The sequence below is a fragment of the Parus major genome, chromosome 24 (genome assembly GCF_001522545.3).
Source record: "Parus major isolate Abel chromosome 24, Parus_major1.1, whole genome shotgun sequence".
NCBI lineage: Eukaryota > Metazoa > Chordata > Aves > Passeriformes > Paridae > Parus > Parus major.
Window position 1 is genome coordinate 5,285,528 of NC_031792.1, and position 24,711 is coordinate 5,310,238.

Here is a 24,711-nt window from a genome sequence, read left to right on the forward strand (position 1 = left end):
CTGCCTGCACCCCCAGCTCACCCCCAGCTCACTGCCTGCACCCCCAGCTCACTGCTTCCCCCTTTCTGCTTTCTGGGGGGACTCAGCCCAAAACACGGGTTCAAAGCTGTGTTGCCAAAGCTGCTTTTGCTGTTGCTGCTGTATCCCTGGGTGATCCCTGAGGATGGAGATACCTGAGAGTAAACACAGAGCTGAGGTGAGGGTGGCAGCAAAGGGGGGCTGGATGGAGCAGGCAGGAGGAGGGGGTGGCTGAATCGATGTCAGGGGATCAGGGATGAAATCTGACAGGTCACATTATCACTGCCCTCCTCTCCTTAGCAGGGGCTTGTCACCCCATGGGTGGCTCTGCTCTCTTCAGCAGCTTGGCCATAACCTCCAGGGTGTAGCGAGCTGCATACAGAAAGAAAAGTCTTTATTTTAATGTTTGAAATAGAAAAAGAGTGATTAAACCTATATAATAAAAATAATTATATATTATCTCTAACATTGTAGCTTTACTGTAGCCCTGTAGCTCCATGATGGCCTGGGGTTACCCCAGAGCTGTGAGATGATCACGTATACCCACATAGCTGGTGTTTTGGGGCTGTAGGAAAGGATTTGTGTCCCATCCCTTTGTTTTTATTGCTGCAAGGATTGAAAAAAAAAATAGGTGGAGAGGAGAGGATGGAGCCAGGGCTGGTCTGAATTGCTCTGGAGCACATTAAAACCAACAGTGCCATGGGAAGGCAGAAGCAGCATGGATTTATCCTGAGGACCTGCTACTGTGCAAACTTGTTGTACTTGAGCTTATTTGCTGTTGCCACCTTCAAAATTGCAGCCTGGTCATGGGTAAATGTTTTGTTAAGACTCACATGCCAACGAGGGGTTGTTTTCCACTATCGTAAATCTTTGGCTGGGTTATTGTGTGCCTGGGATACCACGGCAAAGGAAACAGCACTGCCTCTCCAAGTAAGAGGCAATTAAGATTCCTTTAAAGATTCCTTTAAAGTGACTGGCAGGGCTCTTAAAATAGGATAAATGTGGGTATCAGTGCACAGGCCAGGCTGGCTCCACACCCTCTGTGGGGTCATGCCAAATGTTCAGTGGGGTTGATTTTTGCAGTGCTGTGTCCTCAGGACCCTCTTCATCCCCCCAGCCCACGGCCCTGCAGCTCCGGCTCTTGACACCGCTCTGCTCTGAGGTTTTTGGTATCCCTTGTCTCTCCCAGCACCACTGCTCCCCCCTTGCTTTCCCTGCCAGCATCCCCATCCCATGCAACGTCTCTTGGAGGGTCTCAGATCTGATCCCTGCTGCCTTTTGGGCTTGCAGCAGTGGTTGTTGCCATCCCACAAAGATTTTCTTCCCAGCTTGGAAAAAAAATTCCCTGAGCCCCAGGAGCTCACAGCAGCCGGAGCGAGGAAGGTTTGGGATGCCAGGCTGGGGGTTTGGGTGTCTTTGATGCTCTGCCAAGCCCAGGCAGTGCCTGCTGGATCCTTTCCCTGCAGGATGGCCCCCGGCCGCCTCCCAGGTTGCGCTCAGGCTCCGGCACGCTATGGTTGTGCCGGGGCAGGGCGCGGCGTGGGGCTGAGCCGGCACCTGCCGGGTTCCCCTGGCGCTCCCAGCCCTGCCGTGTGTGTAACACCCGCAGGATGGAGGCTTGGAAGATCCTGGGGCTGTCAATCCTGGTTGTTCTCCTCCAGGGACAACAGTACAACAGGATCTGCCCCGCTGGTTCCTGAAAGCTCAGTGTGCCTGGAAAGCTCGGGAAAGACGGTGTGGCTGGGACTGAAGGGATCTGTGCTGTCCTGGCTGTCTGTCTGTCTGTCTCCCTTTGGTTCCCACTGCTGAGAGTGAATCCTTAGGGACTGCCAGTGCATCCCTTCCTCGGGTGCTACCCAACCCTCCTTCAGTTAAAAATAAAGGTGTGTTTTTTTGGGATAAACTGTAGGAGATGCTTATTTTTCAGTGAGCATCTTTCTTACCCAGGGAAGCTGGACCAGGCAGTGGGTGGCTCTGTGTCCCGTGGGCACGTGGAATGGGACGGTGGGAGCACAGGAGAGGTGTCCTTGCCTCGTGTCATGCTTTTCCCAATCCATAGGTTACCATGGAAACATAAAAGTACCAAGCCTGCTGGTCCATGATGCTTTGCCAGGATGTCCTGGGATCACCATCCATCCGTGCTAGGATGGTGTGGGGGAATTTATAACTAGTCCCCACCTCTGTGCTTGTTCCATGCCTTCAAATTCCCTTTTTTCCCTTTTTTTTTTTGCTTGCTGCCACTTTGTGGATTTACATGACTTAAACCTGGGAATGCTGGAGCCACTGAGGCCATGGGGGGAGATGGAAATGGGTGGATGAAGATCCAAGGAAGAACTTCCCCCCTGGTAGGAGGGTCGGTCTGTATGGATGCTGCTGGCAGCTCCCATGGTGAAACTGGGAGGCAAAACCCTGCTCCAGGTCAGAGAGAGACAGGGAAACTCCATGAGGCTTGGACATGAGCTGGATCCTGGGATGGGGCTTTCCCAGAACACGGGGTGGGGAAGGGAGTGGGAGAGGGGGAATGGGCCATGGGGCTTTTGGATCCTTTGTGCAGCAATAATTGCAGCCTGTGGTGCTGTGGGGGCGCATCCTCCAACATCAAAGAAGGTCTTTTCCAGTCCCTTCTTCCAGGTGTGGGGAGCTGAATCCAGCTGGGACTTTCCCCCCAGCTTCAGGGCTTGGTGGGGCAGGCGATGCCCTGGAGCAGCCCTGGGGGAGCGAGGGTTGATCCCAGGAGGGGATGAGGAGGTTGATGAGATGGGGATGCCAGTGGCAGGGGACTCTGAGGACATTGTGGAGGACCAGGGATGCTGCAGGAACAGGGGGATGCTGTGGGAGGGCTCTGAGGCTGCTGTGATGGGACAGGGATGCTCAGAGGGGGCTCTGAGGATGCTGTGATGGGACAGGGATGCTCAGAGGGGGCTCTGAGGCTGCTGTGATGGGACAGGGATGCTCAGAGGGGGCTCTGAGGCTGCTGTGATGGGACAGGGATGCTGCAGGCTCTGAGGATGCTGCAGCACTGGGGATGCTGTGGGGACCAGCAGGACCCTTCGGCATCGCTCCCTCCCTCCAGAGGAGGACACAGGACCTGGCTTGGGTAGTTCAGACCTTCCTGCTTTCAGCAGCTGCTCTGGTTTAGGCTGTGGATCTGGGAGGGCTGTGGGAAGCTTGAACTCATTCCAGAGGCACCACGGGCACGGGGGCAGCCGGGTGTGCTCTGTTTTGCTCTGCATTCCCTGAACGCTTCACTAAACAACCTTCCTTCTCCTCAGGGATTATTAGCTGTGTTTGCCTTAGATAAGTTTTGCATCAAGCCCAGCTTGTGCATACAAGCCTGGGAAAAGATCATAAAGCTGTCAAAAAGTATTATTTAAAAAAAGCTGGTATGTAAAGGCAAGGCATTGTGGGCAGAGCAGATTTTCCCAGTGTTTTCACGGGTGGAAGAAGCGAAGTGCACTTGGTTGGGTGTTTTGGCACCCAAGGATGAAGCTGGGGGGGTGAATTTGGTGCTATAAAATCAGGTCCTGATGCCCAGCAGTTTCCCAGCCCTTGGCAACCAGGGGGACTCAGACCCCCCAGGAGCATCCCCAGCCTCCAGCTGAGGCAGTGGATTTCCCCTTGGGGCTTTTGTGGCCGATTTTGGTAAGAACAAAACCCCCCAGGAAGCACAAGATGCTTTTTACCTTCCCCTAATTTTACTTTTTCCAAGAAATTGTAAGATGTAAAGGGCTGAGACCCCCCCCTGTGCCTTCTCCCTGTATTGCTCCCACCCTTGAAGATGCAGGTGTGGGTTTCATCTTCCCAAGCAGGAGGGGCTTGTTGAGCCAGAAATAGGGATGCAGGATGAGGGCCAGGGTGTAGGCTGGGATGGGGGGTTGCTCCCCCTTTCTGGAGCCCCCAGGTAATGGTGGGACACAATTATCCATGTTTTATGAAGGAGAAGTGGTTCAGAGGGAGAGAAGTGTCCTCTCATCTGTCCCCATCCCTCTGCTGTCAAATGGACACTATTTTCTTTTCCTAGTGTCTTGCCCCATTGCTTTTAGTGTGGCTTAATTGTCCTTAATTGTCTTTTAATTGCCCTCTTGCCCTTTTTAATTAATTGCTCTCCTGCCCTTTTAACTTCAGAAGCCCGGGACAGGGAAGGGAAGAGCTTGATCCCATTTCTCCTCATTCTTGATATGTTTTTGCCCCCGATCCTGGTGTTGGTGGCTGGCTGAGGCCGTGGCCCTGCCGGGATTTTGGCAGGTGTCAGGTTTGTTAGCAGCACTTCCTTGGGCAGGGAGGGGGTGAGGTGGGTGCCCTCCCTCAGCAGGTGACTAATCCCTGGAGCCTGTGATGGGCAGGCTCTGATTGAGAGGCTGTTTGGATCGCCCAGCCCGGGTGTGCCTGGCTGGCATTTGACACAGCGAGATGTGGCCGCTCAGAGCCAGGAGGAGCTCAGTTACGGGGTGCCAAATCCACCCAGCTCTGAGCTCGGCTTAGAGCAGGATTCACCCTGGGAGCAGAGCCTCCCCTGTACCCCAAAGCTTCTCCCACCTGGTAAGTTCATTTTCCATCCTCGCCGTGTCCTGCCGGGACGGGATGAGCAATCCCGGGATGGCTCCGACCGCGGCTCTTTGCTCCTTATTCCAGGAGCCAGCGGTTTTGGAGGAGGACAAAAGTGGCCCTGCTTCCCTGGGCAGTGTTTGTGGGCACTAAGCTTGCAGCACCTCCTTTCCCTGGGCTGGGATGGGAGCACACAAGGCGCTGGAGGTTCCCCAAGTACGTGATGCTCTTTGGTTTGAGCCTGCTCGGCTGCTCCTGTCCCTTCTCACTGCCTTTGTGGTGCCACGTCAGGCTTTGTCCCTGCTGATGCCAGGTGGATGCTTAAGCTGGGCTTTAAGTCTCCCCTCATGGGATTTTGTGGTTGAAACCTCACTGTGGGCTTGTTTTTCCTCTCTAATTAGTTTTTTTTTTCCTTTGGCCTCTAACCTGTAGAGCTGAAGCTCCTTGGGAAGTGCAGCTGCTTGCCTGACTTTGATAAGCTCTCTAAACCGACCTCTTGGTAGCAAAGAAATATGAATTTAAATAAATTAATCCTTTGGGGAACCCTTGTACCTGCTTGTCCACAGATACAGATGGGGGATGATGCCTCTTGGATGGGGTTTTAGGGTCAGCCCTGATGGGTTTTCCCTGTTTTCCTGCTGCAGGTGACCAGCCACGATGAGAGCTCCGGCCCTCGCCTGATCCCTTTCCTGCTGATAAAAATGATCAACAAGTCTCGTGAGTCCCACAGGGGATCCCATCAGCCTCTGTCCAAGCAGGAATGGGGAGCCTGGGGAATTTGCATTTGGAAATCTGGGGGTTGGGGTGCTGCTTCACTGTGGTTCCAGTTGAGTGATGGAGTATTGGGGTGTCACAGGAAAAGGTCACGGTGGGGAGGGTGGTTTTGAGGACTTGGATCTCTGGGCTCGAGCACCTGGAAATCCTTGACTTTGTTGCACAGAAATGGGGTGGAGGCACATGGAAAAACAGGATATTTACCTAGGCTTTGATGCAAAGCAGGCAGGAGGAAACAGAAACCCTGTAGTGGCTTTTAAACTTTGGACAAAAGCACCTGACTCATCTTAGAGCTGCTCCTCTCTGGGCCGTGGTGCCAGCTGACCCTGCTCCCTGAGCAGAAGGCTCTGCCATCCTGGTTCTGGCTAGATAAGCTGTGGGACCCCACGAGCAAACATCCACACCCCATGGCTGATGTCAGTTTTTCTCTCCCTTCCCCTCTGGGCATGCAGGAGGGAAGATACTCGGGGTGCTGGCGCTGTTTCTGGTGATGGTTTGGTACTCGATCTACCGGGAAGACAGGTACATACAGCTGTGAGTGCTTCTTACTCAAGTTTAAAGGACCTCCTGCCCTTTCCTTCACTCCTGGGAGGCAGCTTCTCCCTGCCCATCCCATGCAGGGATGCCAGAGCATGGCAGATTCCCTGGATCTGAGGGGACTGGGGAGGTGGCAGATCCTCGGCTGCTGCTGGAGAAGGGGGACACAAACGAGGTCCCCCCTCGGGGTGTGGTGGTGGTTGGGCTCTGTGGGGTTTTTTGCAAATGCTGGTGCTTTTCTGAGCCTGGGAGGATGGGAAAGCCCCCTCTCTTCCCAGTGGCAGTGATGGTGATGGAGATGGGGAAAGTGGAGTGTGAGGTTCACAGGCAGAGCAAGAGAGACCTCTTCTGATGCAAAGCTGCAAGCCCAGCAGATAAATACCCAGGCAGTGCTGGCCTTAAATCCGGCTGGAAATCTCTCTCTTACGGCTTGAATTCCACAGTGGAGATGGCTGGGGGTGCCAGAGCCCCCTTTACCAGGAGGGGGCTGCAGAGGAACAGGCATCATTTGATTTAATTAACCTCTTCCTTTACAGCTTTTATTTCCCTGTGCAAGAAAACAACAAGACAACGTGTCCCCTTGGGGAGGTGGAAAAGAAAGCGGTGCAGCTCATTGGGAAGTGAGTTTTGGGGCTGGGAGCAGGGAGTGGGGGGGATGCAGAGCCAGGACCCCCCTCCCTGTGCCATCCCTGATCCCAGTCTCACTGACTCTTTGCTCCTTGGCAGCTACACAAGGGACCACCCACTGTTCTTGCAGCTGAAGGACTATTTTTGGGTGAAGACGCCGTCGCTCTATGAGCTGCCCTACGGCACCAAGGGAAGTGGTAAGCCTGACAGTGCTCCATGGGGTCTGTCTGTCCATCCTGCTGCTGCTCCTGGCCTTTCAGCTTCCCTTTTCCTAAAGACATCTGCAGGTTGATTTTGTTTGGGACGATTCCCAAGCTATTTTCTTGGTTTTTAGGCTCTGCAGTGTGTATCTGCTCACCCTGGGTATGCATGGTGCCTCTAAAAGAGTTTAGGGCGGGCCAGGTTTTACTAAGCCCCAGAGACAGATTATCTGCCTGAAACCAGGATTAATAGGAGAAAATTCAGCAGGGATAGGGCAGCACTCAGAGTGTTGTGCCAGGCAGGAGCTGCCTTCCTCGCCTTCCTCACCCTGTCCTTGCCCTTGCTTTGCAGAAGACGTCCTCCTGCGCCTGCTGTCCATCACCCACTACTCCCTGCCTGAGAGCATCCAGAGGTAACACCGGGGTGGGTTTAGGGGCTTTTCTTTCTTTTTCTTCATCATTGCCATCTTTGGGGGTGTTTGGAATTCGTCTGTGATGGGCCCAGGAAATGAACCTCTGCAACCAAGGGGTGGTGGCGGGAGCGTGGGAAGGTTTGGAGACTGGACAACACCGGGTTTAAACCCTCCAGGGGTTAAAATCACCCTGGTTTTGGAACAGGTCTGGTTGAGACAGGGTTTTCTCTCGCAGCCTGAAGTGCCGGAGGTGTGCCGTGGTGGGCAACGGCCACCGGCTCCGCAACAGCTCCATGGGGGACACCATCAACACCTACGACGTCGTGATCAGGTACAGCCCCGGCCCGGCCCACCGCTCCCTCCCCAGTGCCACCCGCAGCTGGGGCTGACACCTGTGATGTCCCAAAGGCTGAACAACGCCCCGGTCCATGGTTATGAGCAGGACGTGGGCTCCAAGACCACCATGCGCCTCTTCTACCCGGAGTCGGCCCACTTTGACCCCCGGACCGAGAACAACCCCGACACGCTGCTGGTGCTCGTGCCCTTCAAGCCCATGGACTTCCAGTGGATGGAGGCCATCCTTAACGACAAGAGGAGGGTGAGTGTGGTGGGGAACCGGGTCCAACCCCTCCCTGGCTGCTCCAGACTCCCAGCTGTCATGCCACCCCACGCTTGGGGACATCTGGCCCCCCGCAGGTTCGGAAAGGGTTTTGGAAACAGCCCCCGTTGATCTGGGAGGCCAACCCGGAGCAAGTGCGCATCCTCAATCCCTACTACATGGAAGTAACTGCTGCTAAACTGCTCAACCTCCCCATGAAGCAACCACGGAAGGTCAAACAGGTACGGGGTGGGGATGGCCAGTCCCCCTGCACACCCTGAAAGGGGGACAGCCTGTCCCCGTGCAGCTCCCTGAAGGCTGTGGCTCTGTGTCCCCCAGAAGCCCACCACGGGGCTGCTGGCCATCACCTTGGCACTGCACTTCTGTGACCTGGTGCACATTGCGGGCTTTGGCTACCCCGATTCGGCCAACAAGAAGCAAACCATCCACTACTACGAACAGATCACGCTCAAGTCCATGGCTGTAAGTCTTCACCCCACAGTTTTGTCCCTGTTCCCCCCATTTTTTCTCCAGGATGGGGGATGGCAGCCCAGGAGAGCAGTGCCAGGATGCTGAATAGCCTGGGAGGCTCTTCCCTCTCACTCCCCTCCCATGATCAAAGCTGAAGTCTACCTTTGGATGGTCATCATCCAACTTCTCTTGGTAGCCGAATGTCTTTGGAGGCATGGAGAGCTGAATCCAGCCCCAGTTTATGTGCGAGGAGAAGAACTTGTGGACAGGGGGAGTGGGTGGGGAGGGTTCCATCCCTGCTTTTGTGGGGCTGAAGTCCCTGCTGGTGAGGAGGGAAGGTGGGAGGAGGGGTGGAAGGAGAGCACATGGCCCCTCCTTGCCAGACTCTGGTGTCACCCCCTGTTCCCCATCCCGCAGGCATCGGAGCACAACGTGTCACACGAGGCCGTGGCCATCAAGCGGATGCTGGAGCTGGGACTTGTCAAGAACCTCACCTACTTCTGAGGGCGGTGGGGCTGCACAGGGACACCGTCCCCAGGGCGAGGAGACACCATCCCCTTCAGTGAGGGGACACAGCGCTGCCATGGCTGGAGTGACCGAGGGCAGAGCATCGTTGTCACCGCCACCACCGTGCCCTGGGACTCTCGGAGCAGGGCCGGGGCTGGGGGGCCGCGCTGGACCGCGGGTGCCCAGGGTGGGGCAGCTCTTGGGGGGCGCAGGGAGCCCGGCGGGGCCGTGGCCCAGCGCCTTTTCTACTGAAGCACTGAAGCTACCGAGGACTTGGAGGGGGTTTTTGGGGTAGGGGGGGTCCTCCCTCCCAGCAGGCCTGAGGGGGTGAGTCAGGGCAGGAGCCCTTGCCCTGGACATTCTCTTTCCCTTAATTCCCTCATACACTGACGAGGGCCCTGCTGAGGGGCTGATTTTGGGGGTCCTGGCCCCTCCTCCCCCAGGGAATGGGAGCTTTTGAAGGCTAATGTTGCCTCCTCCCTACCCTGGACCTCCCCCCAAATATTTAATGTCCTCCCCCCTTTTTTTTTAATTTCCTTTTTTACTTGGCGGCCCTGTCCTGTGCCTTAGCGCTGGCGTAGGGACTCGTCCCCACAGCCCCCCTGGGTGGGGGCACCCTGGGGTGCTTGGCTTTGGGGTCTGCCATGGCCCTTTGGTGGTGCAGAGTAATTTAATTAATTTAAATGCTTATTTATGGTGGAGCCTTCACCCAGGGCCTGCGTGCCACTGGTGCTGGGGACAAGAGGCCTTGGGTGGGCTGGTGTGTGCTTGGCTCCAGGGGTGGGCATTTGCCACCATGGAGGGGTTGACTGGTGCCTTCTCCCTGCTGGTGTAGGGTCCCCTCTGCCCCCTGGGGCCGCAGGTGTTGGGGGGACCCATGGATGGGGTGTTGGGGCTCGTGTTGGCACCCAATAAAGTCCTGGTGAGGCTGGGATGGGCTGGGCACTCCTGGGGCCTGTTGGGGGGATGTGAGGGCGTCTTGGGGCTGTGAGTCGCTGGGAGGGTGGCCTGTCCCCAAGCCCTTGTGTCCCCGCATCCCCTTACCTGTTGTGACGCCCCATCTCCTGGCTCCCACGCTGGGGCTGTGCGGTGCCAGCTGCCCCGTGCCTCAGTTTCCCTCCAGCACCGGCCATTTCTGCCCCCACGGGGCCTGCCCCGGGAGGCCACGGCACACCCAGGCTCCAGGCCAGCTCCGTGCCGGGGCAGGGTGCCGGGGCAGCCGATGTCCCCGCGGGGTGGCCATCAGCCCAGGCGTGCCACGAGAAACACCTCTTGTATTGACCGCGGTGCCGCGATACAGCGTGGAGAGGCCCTTCCCGGGGGGTCCCTGTCCCACCGCTGTCCCCCCCTCCTGTCCCACACGGCGGGGACCCCCCGACCCCCCGAAACGGACTCGATAAGAATGGACACGGAACAGCACGAAGGAAGGGGAGGAGGCGGCTGGGAGAGGGCAGCGGGAAGCGGAGGCTGTGGGGCACCGCCGAGGGAGCGGCTCCCCGGGGCTCAGCGCGTCCTCAGCGGGGTTGTGCTTAGCATGTACCAGGGAGGGGGGGATGCTCGGCCGGTCCCCTGCCCCACAGCCCCGCTCTGGGGGGGCTGGATCCGGCCTCTCCCCACCTCCGCTGCCGGCGGGCGCCACTGTCCGAGCACGGAGCCACGGCGCCCACCGGAGGGTCCCGAGCGTCCCCGGAGGGCTCAAACGTGCGTCTGCATCCGCCTCTGCAGGGGCCGGCTGGGGTCTGAGTTTTGGGAAGACGACTGGGAATGGTGGGAGGAGGATGCAGAGGCCTTGCTGGCCTTGTCGAACTGCACGTAGCCGTCCTGCTTGCCGCTGCTGCTGATGCTGCTGTCGCACTGGGTGTCGAGGAAGGAGCTGCTGTCGCTCATGGAGCCGCGCTGGAACTCGCGCTCGCACAGCTCGATGGAGCTGCTGCCCATGCCCAGCACGAAGCGCTGGCTGTAGTCGTAGAGGCGGCTCTGCCCGCTCAGGGTGCTGTAGATGTTGGTGAAGGACATGCCCGTGGGCACCCGCTGCTTGCCGGCCGGGCGCAGGTCAGCCGGGCAGCCCGACAGCGAGATGGTGGGGGTGGAGTGGTGCTCCTTGAAGGTGTTCACGCTGTAGTAGCCATTGGTGGGGTCCTGGGGAGTGGGAGAAGCGGGGCAGGTTGGTGAGGTCTCCCTGGGTACCGTGGCGTTTCATGTGCCCACCCTGCCCATCCACCCGGGACATGTGGGGTTTAGAATCATCAAATATCCTGAGACCCACCTGGACCATCCAGCCCAGCCCCTGGCCCTGCACAGACACCCCCAAACCCCACCCTGGCCATCCCTGGAGCTCTGTCCAAAGGCTCCTGGAGCTCTGGCAGCCTCGGGGCTGTGCCCATTCCCTGGGGAGCCTGGGCAGTGCCAGCACCTCTGGGGGAAGAACCTTTCCCTGATGTCCAACCTAACTCTGCCCTGACCCAGCTGTTCCCTCAGGTGCTGTCCCTGGTCACAGAGAGCAGAGATTAGAGCTGTCCCTCAGGAAGAAGCTGAAGACCCTGAGGAGTCTCCCCTTGGTCTCCTCCAGGCTGAACAAGCCAAGTCACCTCAGCTGCTCTTCATATGAACCCTCCAGACCCTTCCACATATTCATAGCCCCCCTTTGGAGGACACCTCAACCACCAAAATATCCAGCAGTGTTCTCTGGTGCCATCAGTGGATTCCAGTCTGTTCAGCCCCCTCCACACAAGTCCCCCTTGCACAGCACTGTCCTGGCACCACACCTCCGTGTTTCCCCTAAAAGGTGCTAAAAGGGGCCACAAAACAGTTCCAGCATCCCAGAGCCTCTCCCTGCACAGGGACAGCCCTCTGGGACAGGCCACCATGGGGACACGGCACAGGGACAGCCCTCTGGGACAGGCCACCATGGGGACACCAGGGACAGCCTGTAGCAGCAGTGCTGGGTGTGAACTGGTTCTGCCCTGCTCCCAGCACCCCAGCCCTGCTGCCAGGAGTGAGAGGGGGGCTCTGACCCCAGCTCTTCACTGGGGACAGAGGCAGGCCCCAGGATCCAGCTCACCTTCAGGTTTTGAAACTCCTTCTCCTCCTCCTTGAGCACCTCGAGCTGCTTCAGCACCGAATCCTGCTGGAACTCCCCCCGGTCCATCTAGGAAAGGATGCAGGCAGGGGTCAGCAGCCCTGGCCCTGGGTTCCCCATCACCCCCAGACCGTGTGGGGTGAGCCCCACATCCATCGGCACCGGGGAGTTGCCACCTGTTGGATTCAAGGACTTGCCCAGGGCCCCCCCAAGCCGTGTCTGAGGGCGGTGGAGCCGGGTGGATGCACAAAAACCACACAATTCCCTGGTTTACAGATTGTTTTTCCCTGTTTAGGACAGAAAAAGCCGGGCTGATGCAGAAAACAAATTATTTACCTTGGTGACTGCTGGGGCTGCACTCACCTGCCCAAAGCAACACCCCCAAAATCGCCCTTTTTTAAAATTTTGGTTTCCCTTCTTTTTTTCCTCTCCTCCTCAGCTGAACTTGCAGCTGAACTTGGCTGCCTCATTAGTTTTCCTTTGAAGGCTGGCTGTGATCGGGGGAGGCGGAGAGGAGGGGCAAGGTGCACATTAATTACACAACGGCTTTAATTACCCTTCCTTCAGCACGCGGGACTGTGCAGGAAGCAGGATAATTATCAAGGCAATTTCTCAGTTGCCTTTTTTTAGCTTCTCCCGTATTCACCGGACGCCTCCAGCCCGGCTTCTCTGGGATCACAGCCCCGAATCAGCCCCAAAATCCCCTTTTATTGCCCAAATTCCCTCCTCTTTAAGATGGTAAGTGGCGGTGGAAATTCAGCCCGCAGCACTTGCTGTTCATCTCTCGAAAGCCTTTGATGTGGCTGTTAAAGGCAATAAATTAAAGTACCTGAGTTTTCCTAGGGAAAAGAAAGCCAGTACCAGCCATTGATTTACCAGGATAAATACAAGTGTCGCCGAGGATTAAACGAGTGCAGCTAAATGGGATGTGCAGGGTTTTTTTTGCTCTGCCAGCCCTGGCGACCCCCTCGATTCTCTAAAGCATCTCTGCAAAGGCAGAGACGGGGGTGTTAACCCTACCGAAACAGCTCCCAGCTCGCAATGAAAATGAAAAACCACTTCTCCTCCTTGGATTTGACTTCTTTTTTTTGTGTTGCTGCGGTTGACCCAAGTGGGCAGGGCCAGACCCACAGACTGAGGGGGGAGAAGGGAGGTGGGAACCAAGGGACCAGTCCCACTGTGACCAAACCTCCCTGCAACTAATGCCGGGTTTGGTGGGCTGTTTTAAGCCATTTTATGTTGTCTCTTGAAGTGATGGTGGGAATGATCCAGGCACTGAGATGCTCATTGAGCCCCGTGGGGACCCTGCCTGTCCCCAGGGCTCTGAATTTGGCTGCACCTCGTGGATTTGGGGACTGCAGGGAGTCCCCAGATGAGGTCCACAAAGCACCATCATATCATTGAATCTTCAATTCTCCCATTGCATCTGGTCATTAATGTCAACTTTATTAAAGTTTTACACCATTAATTAGTGGTGGGATCCTCGTTAGTGTGATTTCTGCTTTGTCATCACTGAGTAAACACCAGGAAGGGACAAAAGTTAACTCAAGTTCACTCCATCACCAATATTAATGGGGATTATGAAGGGGGAGAGGGAAATACATAGAAAGAGAGACCAGACACATCTGAGTGTGCTGGCATGGGATGCCCCAGTGTCATTCCTAGATTTTTTCCAGATCCATGGCTTTCTCCAGCCAGGTGACAGCACCAATATGCTCTGGGCCTCGTTGTGCAGGTGGCTGAGGATATTAATGCCTGTTAGAGCCACCATTCCCATCCTGGGAACCTCATGCCAGCACTTAATCCTGCTTGGCACTGCCAGGCACCAGCAGCCTTCCCCATCCCCAGATCATCACAGGTGGGGTGTGAAGTCCTGCCCATTCCCAAACCTCACCGATGCCTCCTGGATCAGCGTGGCTGAGGGATGTGACAAATCTCATCCCCGCATCCCTGACCGCCACTACCTCGGTTTCCCCCACTGCAAAAGGCAGGGACACCCTCCAGATCCTGAACATCACCCCAGCCTTGTTGTGCTGGCTCGGGGAGCACATCCCTGCAGAGCAAAGCTCCTGCCCAGGGTCACTCAGTGCAGGGAAACACTGGCTGGAAGCAGCAGGCAGTGCCGTGCCTCCCGCTCCACTCTGGAAATGTGGAGCTCCCCCACCACCAAATGAAGCCTCTGAGATGGAGAATCCAGCAGGATATTAAATTCTTTGCTTTCATTAGTGGACACAATATATATTTTTAAATGCTGTTTCAGGTCCCTGAGTATCCTCCAGACCTGGTGAGCTCAAAGTGCCTCCTCCTGCCAGGTTTAATTACAATATTTCTGGCTGGTTGGGTAATTGGATGCCACCTGGCAGCTCTTGTGCAGGCCAGACATCACCAGGCTGAGGGATGCTGGTGACGATTCTCGACTTCCTCTGCTCCCACGGAGGGAACAAGCCCATGGGTTTATACCCTAAAATATAGAATAATAAAGAACCCTTCTGTGAATTCCCAGCTCGAAGAAACTTTATCACCTTCAAACCCGGCTCTGGCCTCGGTTGCCCAGTGCCATGAGCTCTGCTGGGTTGGGTGTAGCTGCTCACCACGGGAGAAGCTGCAGCTCCTTGTCCTACCTTCCCCAAAATCCTGTTTCTGGATGGGCTGGTGCTGCTGGAAGGGCTCGGCTGTGAGGGAGAGATGCTCCCCAGGCCTCCCAGTGAAGCTGGATGTTGTGGAGATGCAGCTCGGGTCCAACTCAGACCCAGCTCTGACAGCTCAGGGTTGCTGGTGTTTCTCAGAGCGGCAGTGGCCACCAGGCACATGGAACATGGCAGGGAAAGGGATGCTGTGTCCACTGGGCTGCAGAATGGGAATTCAGAATGGAAATCCTGCTCGATTTTTCCTCTTCCACTGGGATCTGAGCTGAGCACCTGTCTGGAAAGGTGTGTGGTGCTGATCACCTGTGAAGGCTGTGAACAAACTAGGAACAGCCCTTGGAGTAGAAGGATGGGTTTAAGGAGACAGGAAAAGTTAAACCTACCACTGGATTGATTATTTTGACTATTTCACTCCAAATATCAACCAAAGGTGAGGCCTGGCCACACTGGATCCCCTGTGATGGAAGGGATGATCCAGAGATGGAGATCTGTGGGGTGCCCCTGCCTGCCTGTCACTTTGGGGTTGTGTCTGACTGCTCATGGCAGTGGAGATGGCTCCTTTGGGATTATCAGCCCCATTTCACAGGTGGGGAGGCACGGGGTCCGACCAGCCAGGAATGAACCTGGCCGTGCTAAGAGAGGAGGCTGATGATGCCCTTCATCTCTCTCCTCACAGCCCAAGGCATCCTGCAGGAGGGAGGATGTGGCTGTTGTGGTTTATCCTCCCCACCATCAGACCCTTTTCCAGGCTCTTTCGCCTCCAGCCACGAGAGCTGGCAGCCTTTTCCCTGCCCGTAGGCGCTGCCTGGCAGAACAGCTCTGGGGGCAGGGGGTGGGAATGCTGCCGAGGCAATATGAACATATGCAAATCAGCCAGCGTGACGCGTATCCTGAGGTGTTAATGAATTTATAGATGCATGAATAATTACTTGTGAAAAGCACGGTGGGCTGCGGAGGTCACAGATGGCTGGAGAATGACAAAACAGCGTTTGGGGGGATGGAGAGTCACGCTGGCTCTCTGTGACAGAGCAGGACACCGTGGGAAAGCGAGGGGCAAAGGCACATCCATGGTGCTGAGGATCCTCAAATTCAGCAGGAGCAGGTCAGGCTGTGCTGGGGTCAGGCTCGGCCCAGAGGCCAGGATGGGGTTGGGATGGAGGAGATGTTTGCCAGCGTGGCTGCTCCTCGTTAACATCCACATTAATGACCCAATGCCTGGCATGGCAAGGACAGGCACAGCTGCTATGAAACTGCAAGGTGTGATGAGCTAGTGAGGGTGAGGAGATCACCTCAAGGGATGGAGATCTCACAGGACACTCAGAGAAGGCACATGGGGAAGCAGAGGGAATAACGCTGGCACTGGGAGGAGGGAGAGCTGGAAAATCCCAGGGTGAGGACAGGGAGGTGCTGGGCACTGCCCTTCTCCTCCTGCTAGAGAGGTCTCATTGCTCCTCATCAGCAAGAGGAAGTTTGTAACTTGATCCTTCATTTCACTGATAAAGTTGGAGCATTTTATCAGGAGCCTGTTTCATATCCAAGGCTGGGTGGCTGCTGGCTGGAGGAGGATGCCCACACCTGCTGCTGGACACAGCAAAGATGTGGATGAAGGACAGAGCAGGTCCCTGCAGACTCTGACGAGAGAAGGAATTGGGGAGTATTTCCTGGGAATGTGCTTGTTGAGGGCAGATGAGGGTGGGGACACCTTGATCCAGGCAGGTGAGGGGGCTTTGATGCCTTCTCCCTGCAGGTAGGATCTCCCAAGCCCTCAGCATCAGGGTCAGAGATCATGGACCACCTCTTCCAGCTCCTGAATGGTGCTGATCCACTGAATCATTTCCAACTGCTGTATTTTCAGGAAAAATACCTGGATTTGGCCAGAAAAGGGGAAGAATTGCCCTCTTCCAGTCCAGCCAGGCTGTGAATCTGTTGTGTCACATTCGAAAGCACTCAGCTTTGCCTTCCCTGCTCACACTTAAACAGTTCCATTGTGCCATGACCAAACCACCTCTCACCAGTCTGGCTGATAAACCCAGGAGCTCCACAACCTCTCCCTCTAAGGCATTTTTTCCCAGCTCTCAAACAAATGTTGTCATTTTTTTCTGCACCATTTCCACCCTGCCAGAATCCTCATTGCAGCGTGCCCAGCTCAGCTCTGCCCCATTCCCAGCCTCACCAAGGCAGAGGCTGATGTGAAATCACACCCTGGCTCCTGCAAATAACCTAAGAAAGACCCCAGGATGGCTTCCAAAATCCTGTGTCTGACCTCCCACCACCATCCTCTTCCTTGTTCACTCTGGTAAATGTTCTGTTCTGCTGAGGTTTCGTGTGTGCTTCCAGCTTGGCAATTATGGTCTGGAGTGGGATTTGGGATGATCCCAGATGTCCCTGTGGGAGCCAGATCTGGGCTTAGCACTGCTGATCACACAGATGATGTACAGGGTCCCATGGAGAGTAAGCTTCTCACTCCTCTTCATCCCAGCAGATTGCTCCAAATCCAACCCCAGCCTCCTCTGTCCTCCCAGCCTTGCAAATCCCACCATGGACTTGCAGATTTCTCAAGGCAAAGGGAACAAAGGGTCTTGCACAGGAACCTCAGTGGTGCTGGGATAAGTTGCTGGATCTCCACCTCCTCCTGCTTCATTGTTTGGAGGCTCCCTAGCTGGCAACCCTGATCATTTCAGCAAGCAATTCCACCCACCCTGTGATGATCAGCCTTGCTTTCCCACCACGCATTCATGGAACAGCTTTTGCAGGCAGGACATACAAGAGCTGCCCAAGAAATTGAGTTATGGGAGGAAAAAACCACCCAGCAGCCGCTGGCTTCTTCAATCCCATTCCCTTTCCCATCTGCTCTTTTATCTCCTTTTGTTCTGCAGGTTTCTTTGCCATTTTCCAGCTTTTGTCACCAGCAAGTGAAAGCCAAGAGAAAGGGGTCGAGACACAGGGAACAGACCACAGCACCCAGAGGGGCTGGAGGAGAGGATGCACCAAGCCGGGTTTCCTGGGATCTCAGGCATCCTCCTGTTGCTCTGCCCGTGTCTGTCGGTGTCCCCGGGTGGGGACAGTGGCCTCGGGACACCTCGGTGACACCTCCTGTGCTGTTCCAGAGCCAGGTGCAGCCACAGCCCCGGCGTGTGCATCCAACCCTGTGCGCACACCTCGGTGCTGCCCTGGCTGGTCAATGAACTCGTTATCAGCCCGTGCTCATCCTGTGTCTCCCTGCCCTCTGCAGCGTTCCGGGTGTGAGGTGGCAAATCTGCTTTGCAATTATCCCAGCGGGCAGATGGATCACTGCAATAAACCCCTCTCCCTCCTCGTCAGCCAAGTTTCACTCCAGGAGTTTTTATGGCAAGAGGATGTGGATCTCGAGAACAGGATTTTTGGAAGAGCACCTTTGCCTTCAGTGGTTATTACGGGGCTGAACGATGCTTGTCTGGGCTTGTCACCATCAAACTTTGCCCGGAGCAATAGCTTAGGGAGGGGAGGAATTCCTTACCATCAGCTGCTTGATGGTCGGGTGCTCCTCTGCCTCCCTGCCCGAGGCCGGCTCCTTGTGCACGATCTCCACACGGATATCGTTCTTGGCAGAAACCACACCCTTGAGATCTGGGGGAACAGGGAGATGGAGAAGGGAGTTAGTCCGAGGCAGTGGTGGAACTTCTGCAGGAACCTGCCTGGATTCCTGGCAGCAGCAGAGAAAATAAACCCGGCTCAGCAAGCCCACTGGAGAGCTGGAGGAGCAATATTTGTGTTTCCATAAGGCATGGGCAGCTCAGACTCCTGTAGGAATTCCTTCTGGAGCTCGCTTGGCCTCTGCCACACTCCCAGGGCTGTTACCAGGGCTGGGCTGTAGCAGAACTGCTCCCACAGGGAGTGAAATCGTTGTCCAGCCTGCTGATCCATAGGAAATACTGCTCCTGAGGGATGGACCAGCTCTGCCCAGGCACTGAGAACCCCTGAGAAAAGGCTCCCCCAGTCTGGGGTGCAGACATCACATGGAAAAGGCCAAGCAATGAGCACGGATGTAGCCAGGGACGTTTTATCATCTCCAAGCAGCCTGGAAATGACAATGAGAGAAGAGAGAAACATTCCTGGAGAGACTCCCTGCCTTCCCTGAAGGTGTCAGGCGTGCTTTGAACAAGTCATTTTAGCAGAATTAAACCACAGACGTGGAGCAGCAGGAGCAGAACGGCGGCACAAAGCCGAGATGAAAAGCAGAGATGGAGGCAAATCTGAGCAGCAAGACCTCAACAGCTTTGAAGCCGGCCCCCAGCCACGGATCTGGCTCTCACCTCCCAGGATGGCTGTGCCAGCCCAAAAACTGCATTGAACTGCTGGTTTGTCAGATCTATCTCCAGCTGACAGATCCAGCAGCGCCCTGCCAGGCCAGGATTGTGGGGTTCAGTCCAGAAAAGGCTGGACCCCCGGGAATTTTATCTCTAATCCAAACTGAATGACGTAACCGATACCAGCTCCAAGCTCTGTCCTTGAATTCATCTCTCCTGGCGTCTCCTGTCCTCCACACCTGCAGCCCCCAGACCTCTCCAAGGCTCAGGGCACAAGGCAAAGCCTTTCACTGGGAAGTTACTACAGCTTATTTTCTTAATGTTGTCCTGCTGGGACCACATTCCTGGTACTGGAGCCTTTGTCTTTAATCACAAGAAGCTAATCAGTGTCTTACAGCTCCTCTCCCAGGAGTGTTCCCCCTTAAATAACTCTGGGCTGTTAAGTCACTGAAGATATAACAACAGATGTGCAGTAAATTTTTTTCTTTTTCAGAGCCTCCAAGCTCGGTGTGTCTGCACCTGGTTCCTTTTTTTTTTTTTTTTGCTGCATTTTCCCAAAACATGGTCAGGAACTGCCTCCCCCTTTGATGTTAGCAGTGGTCAGTGGCTGGGTCAGGGGATTCCTTCTCCAGAGTCACTGCTGGGTCACTGTGTCCCCTCAACACAACTGTTCCCACAGCCTGCACTAGGTTGTTGTTGTAAATGATGGCACAATGCTCCAGTATTTGTCTTGGGAGAGGAATCTGCAGTCACCCTGGCAGGAAATGAGCCCTTCTCCTGATATCCAAGTGCTCTGTCAATCCCATCATTCCTGAGCTGATCTCTGTAATAACTCTGCTCATCACACGTCGCTAACAGATGAAATTCCTTTCCTCACCTTTCAGCCTGGTGTCCCCACCCTCCAAGCTGGGGTAAAAGCTCATCCACCTGGCACATCCAAGTCCTTCCCTGTGGGGTTCTGCACCCTGAGTGTCACTGGGGTCTGGTTCAGCTGCTGATGCTCCCAGTTTCCCCCAAACACAAGGAGAGACTCTGTGTTTGTAGCAAAGGGGAACTGAGTGGGCTCAGTGCCACCAGCACCCCATGCAGGGATCTCAGGCTGGGAAATCCCACCTGCACCCTGGATTTGCTGCTGTCCCCAGCTGGGTCTGGCTCTTCCCATAAGGTTTTGGGGAGGGGAGATCAGGGCAGGGATCTTTGCTGATCTCTTGGGTGATCTCTCACTTATTCTGATCCCAAAGTGAAGCCTTGTAGGGAGCACAGGGACCCCTGCCCTGGCCTGGGGATGCTGCTGATCTCTCCCCAGGGAATCACACTGCCAGGGGAGCAGCAGAGCAGGGAGGATGCCCAGACCCAGCAGCCTCTGATGTATTGGAGACCCAAAAACCTTTTCTAAATGGGGGTAGCACCAGAAGCACAATGGAGAAAAGGGACCTCAAACCTTGCCACCAAGTCCCCAGTTCCCTCTTTCCACAACCTATTTTCCCAGCCCTGGTGAGGAAAATGCCTCTTCTTTCGGATTTACCAGTGGGATAAATAACACAAGGCATTTGGCTGGGATGGCCTTGTCCCCTCCTGACTGTCCCCTTGAAGAGCAGCCCATCCTTGCCTGCCTCCAGCTTGTGTGGGTCTAAATCCCGGTGTTTTCACCACCTCAGAGATCTGTTGTCATGGCATTCCTGTGAAATCCTGTGTCCTGTAAAGAGCCCTGCACCATCTGGTTCCATCAAACGAGAGGGAAATAATGAACCACGGGCTCTCTGTTGCTCTGAAGGATGTGGCATGGGATAGAAACAGCCCCTGGACATGGGAACACGGCTTGGCCCTGCCCCGTTCAGGTGCTTGCATTGTCCCTTACTGCCAAATGACCTCCAGGACATCAAACTGGCTTGATCTTGGGTCCTGTCCATCAACAATCCTTCCCCAAAAAGCAAGAGAAATTGCTTCCCCTAATTAATTAATTAATTAATTCTTGCTAATGGAGGCTGTAAGAGTTAAAAAAAAAAAAAAAAAAAAAGGATGAAAACGGGGAGAGGCATCATTATCACACTGAAAATTAAACACATTTCTGCAGTGGGAGGCTGTGTGTCTTTACTGAATCCAGGAGCAGCCTGGTGTCTTTGATGGCTTTGTAAACCATCAAGGGGAGGAAAAATAAAAGAACAACAACTGGGTTTTCTGGCACACATGTGGAGAGTTTGGCATCCCAGAATCCACACCAAGCGTCTCACAAGCCGGGAGCAGTGCCAAGGATCTCCTGCTCTCCCCAGAGGCTTGGAATGCTCTAGACAATCACAATTCTCCCTCCTGGTTTGGTGCCTTTTCATGGAGCCCACAATCCTCTTTTAATTTCCCGGTGTCTTTTTAATGAGGCCAGACAATGCCACACTGCTTCCTCCTTCTCCTGCTCTACCTGCATCTCTAATGTCACTTTAACTCGTATTCCCACTGCAGCCAGACTCCAAAATGCACAAGTCCCATGAAAAGCCCCTCTGCTGGCTGTCATTCCTGCCAGGAATATGCATGTCAGGAAGACTGGAATTAAAACAGAAGCAGAACTGTGGAGGGTTTTTAAGCACCGATGTGGCACAGTGAGGATGCTTCTCCCACTTAGACCTCAGGATTTCTCCAAGGGAGAGATTAAGAGGCCCTCTGCACACCTCCTGAGCTGCCTGTGCTGCTAACAGGGATCAGCAGTTACCCTCCATGTTTTCCATAAACCCTTCCCTTTTCCCACAGGGCTGCCATTTGCAGCAAACACTTGGTAGACCAACACGAGAAGCAGCTTGTGTGGAGAAATAAATTCAGCCAGCTGTGTCATTAATTCAGGCTCTGATTTCTCCCTGCTCCACTCGATTCACCCTCTCAGAGTTGTCCCCCCAGCCCCTCCAAAGGGATGCAGTGTGGTGGGGGGTGACACTTACTCCTCTGGGAGCGGGCACAGCAGAAGGCGACGATGGTGGCCATCAGCACCAGGAACGCCACACCGGCCCCCACGGCCACCCCGATGATCACCGCCATCGGCACCGACTCTGCAACAGGAAGAAGAGGAAACATGAAGTGGGATGAAGGTCACAGAGGGGGCTTTTCCCCCAGGGACCCACCCCTGGCTATTGGCAAGAGGCTCAGTGATGAGCCCAGGGAGGTGTTTGGGGTCTCCTTCCCTGCTCCCCATCCCTGTTGGCACGGCTGTCCGTGGGACGCTGCAGTTTGCACAACCCTGCTCGTTCTGTGCCTCAGTTTACCCTGGGAGGAGAGGAGGGGGGAGCCAGAGGAGCAGATTAGCTCTTGTTAGTGCCCTGTGGGTTAATGAATGAGCTTCTCTAAAGGATGAAGTACAAAAGAAGACTGTGTTTTAATATTATTAAGAAAGAGAAATGGCATCCGAGCAGGATGAAGGATGACTTAACCCAAGCCATCATTCACAGCCCCTGCCTATTTTATATTCCAATTTCCTGCCTTCTCCTGTGGCTTATCAACTGTCATCCTTCCCAAATTCCTGAGGGTGCTACAAAGTCTGGGACAGAAGGGATGGCCCATGCTGGGGCTGAGCACTGCAGGGTGAGATGTGTGGGCAGGGTTTGTGGGAGGCAGAGCAGGGGGTGCATCCTCACATCCTTCTGCCTACAAGAACTCTGTCATCAAGTTCCTGGTGGGGATTTTGGGCTGTGGTTCAGCCAGCAAAGCTGATTTATCTGTGCAGGCCCTGGCAGCAGCTTGTGAGGTGTGGAGAGGGCAGAATGGAAAATCACACTTGTGGTGAGAGGGTCAGGTTTGGAGCCCCAAGCCTTGTTATCCCCCTGCTCCGTCTCTCCAGTTCTCCAGGCACAGCTCTGACTGTTGGGCTGGATTAAGGAGGGGCAGAGCTGGGCAGCACTCACACTGCAGGACACCACAGCTGTGGGTACCACAAATTGCCTTCCTCAGCTGGGATGATAAAGCTACATCCCAAAAATCCTCTCCCCTAAAGCTGCAGGTAGCTCTAGGTCCCCACTCCTTTTCTTTCTAAACACTCTGTAGGATCTTGTGAACCAAAAGTGGGATAACCCTGGATAAGATAAGGTGGGAGTGTGTTCTCACAGCTTTCCCAGACACCACCTTGGAAGGTGTTTTCTCCTTGGAGCCCCTGCCTTGGAAATGGATGGGATGAATTTATGGAAAAACATATGCAGAGAGGTGTCTCTCCTCAGAGGTGTGTGCAGATGGGGGGCATGAATGCTGCTGGACCCTGGGGACACAGGGGGTGACCCAGCTGAGAAGCAAAGCCCAGGGATTATGGCTTGACTGGGGGATACAGGAACCATTTCCCATTGCCCTCTGGTGTGGAGCTGGGGTTGGGCATGAATTTCATCCTGGGCCTGAGACCACAGAGCCCACCTGTGCCTTGCAGCCTTCCCAGGGGGGCACAACCCTACTGGCAGGACTGGGAGCAGTTCTTGTTCCACCAGCATCCCCTGTGTAGTCAGCAAAGGGTGTCTTCCTCGTTACCCAATCCCAGGTGGGACAGGGGACTTCTAAAGGCACTTCATGGTGCCCTTAAGCCATGGCTGTGGAGCTCCTGGGTCCTGAGCCCTAATTTGGGAACTGCAGGGTGATAAACGTGGTGCTGATCAAGTTTAGGCTCTGCTCTCACTTGATCAAAAAAGAAGTGATGTTTCTCACTTTGTGGCTTGCTCATGGATTTCCTGCTTGGGCCTGCTGGTCCCTTGATGTGTCACACATCACTCAAACTGGGCCACTGCTGACATGACTCAAGTGGCACTGAACCAATCCATCACCAAACTCCTGAGAGTGCCCAGGTGGTGGAAAGGCAAATCCCCTCAGTCCTCTGCTGCCTCGAGCAGGAGTTCAGAGAACAGGGTCCAGCTGCCCCAAGAAGCTCACCCTAAAAATCAGAATCCTCCAACACAGCAGCTGAGCCACAGCATGAAGAAACCAGGATTTTCTGAGGCTGCCTGCTCATCAGGGCTCCTGCCAACTGTTCCTGCTGTTCCTGTCAGTGGTAGTTCCTGCTGGGATTGTTTTGGCCTTCCCAGGGAATATGGGAATATGGAGCAAGGGGCTGGAGAGACAGGAGCCTGGAGGCCCTGGGAGGGCTGGCTGGCTCTCAGCTTTGGGGAATGGGATCTGCTGGGCTGAGCTCAGAGAGAAGCAGGTGATGATAGGGATGAGGATGATGAAGAACCATGCAGGGAATGGAGTAGGGAAAATGTGCAGGACTCTCCTGAGCTGGGGTAAAGGTAATTGCAAAAGGGCAGTGACAGAATGCTGGGGATGGTAAATGGTCCTGTAGGATGGGGCAGATTGCTGGCTCCCCCAGGAATCCTGCTCTGGGGCACAGGATGAGGAACCACAAGGGCAGCACATCCTGCAGACCTACCCCAAGATTCATCCAAACCTGCTCTGGTGCCAATTGATGCTGGCCAGCACTCTCCCACTATGCTGAACCAAGCTGATGTCTGCAAATGACCCTGGAAACATGTACCTTTCCCTCTTTGTTCTTGTCCCAGAGTAGCACTCTATGGGACTTCTGCAACACTTTAAACATGGCTGAGTAACAGCATTCCCCTCCTGGTGACTTGGGAGCTGGGGCAAAGAAAGTGATGCTTTCCAGAGTGCTTCTGTGGCACGGGGGGCACTGGACCACTCCAGCTTCCCAGTCCTGCCCCAGTCACTGCCCTGCAGCTTCCCTAAGTCCCTTCCTGCCCTATGGAAAGCAGCCCTCAGGTGTGGTAATGGCTGGGGACAATTCACATTCACCGGCAGCTCATGATTTCCATACCTGCTTGAATACCAGCTCCTGATTTCATTTCCGTACCTGTTTGAAAATAAAGCAAGTGTCCACAGCCTTGCACAGCCCACGTGCCCACCACAGCCTTGCTGAGCGCTCAGCCCTCTGCTCCGCTCTGCTCCAGGGCTGGCCCCATGAAGGGGACGGCCTCTGCCACCTGTGGTGTCCCCTGGCCTGGGCAGGGCTGTCCCCTCTGTAACCCTGCAGTGTCCCCTGGCCT

The 24,711-nt window shown here is 55.1% G+C and overlaps 2 protein-coding genes across 6 annotated transcripts in view; one reads left to right on the forward strand and one right to left on the reverse strand.

Annotated features, from left to right (window-relative positions):
* The window catches only part of ST3GAL4 (ST3 beta-galactoside alpha-2,3-sialyltransferase 4), a 17,907-nt gene extending 9,132 nt beyond the window's left edge, over nt 1–8,775 (forward strand). Inside the window, exons 1-11 of one of the 5 annotated variants that reach the window (XM_015649827.3) lie at nt 19–2,436; nt 5,208–5,280; nt 5,790–5,871; nt 6,411–6,494; nt 6,601–6,698; nt 7,054–7,114; nt 7,350–7,445; nt 7,523–7,712; nt 7,811–7,954; nt 8,052–8,195; nt 8,601–8,775. In XM_015649827.3, the coding sequence (XP_015505313.1) occupies nt 2,386–2,436; nt 5,208–5,280; nt 5,790–5,871; nt 6,411–6,494; nt 6,601–6,698; nt 7,054–7,114; nt 7,350–7,445; nt 7,523–7,712; nt 7,811–7,954; nt 8,052–8,195; nt 8,601–8,687 (1,110 nt within the window). In that variant the 5' untranslated portion in view covers nt 19–2,385 and the 3' untranslated portion in view covers nt 8,688–8,775. Of the gene's footprint in view, nt 1–15; nt 2,437–4,650; nt 4,780–5,207; nt 5,281–5,789; nt 5,872–6,410; nt 6,495–6,600; nt 6,699–7,053; nt 7,115–7,349; nt 7,446–7,522; nt 7,713–7,810; nt 7,955–8,051; nt 8,327–8,600 lie in introns of those variants that run through there. The other 4 variants (XM_015649828.3, XM_015649829.3, XM_015649826.3 and 1 more) reach the window with 4 other exon arrangements.
* Nucleotides 8,776–9,944: 1,169 nt separating this feature from the next.
* KIRREL3 (kirre like nephrin family adhesion molecule 3) overlaps nt 9,945–24,711 on the reverse strand; it is a 352,766-nt gene continuing 337,999 nt past the window's right edge. Inside the window, exons 13-17 of the mRNA XM_015649833.3 lie at nt 24,483–24,518; nt 21,625–21,732; nt 17,911–18,020; nt 11,752–11,838; nt 9,945–10,829 (exon numbers count right to left, since the gene is read on the reverse strand). Coding sequence (XP_015505319.1) covers nt 10,386–10,829; nt 11,752–11,838; nt 17,911–18,020; nt 21,625–21,732; nt 24,483–24,518 — 785 coding nt within the window. The 3' untranslated portion in view covers nt 9,945–10,385. The remainder of the gene's footprint in view (nt 10,830–11,751; nt 11,839–17,910; nt 18,021–21,624; nt 21,733–24,482; nt 24,519–24,711) is intronic.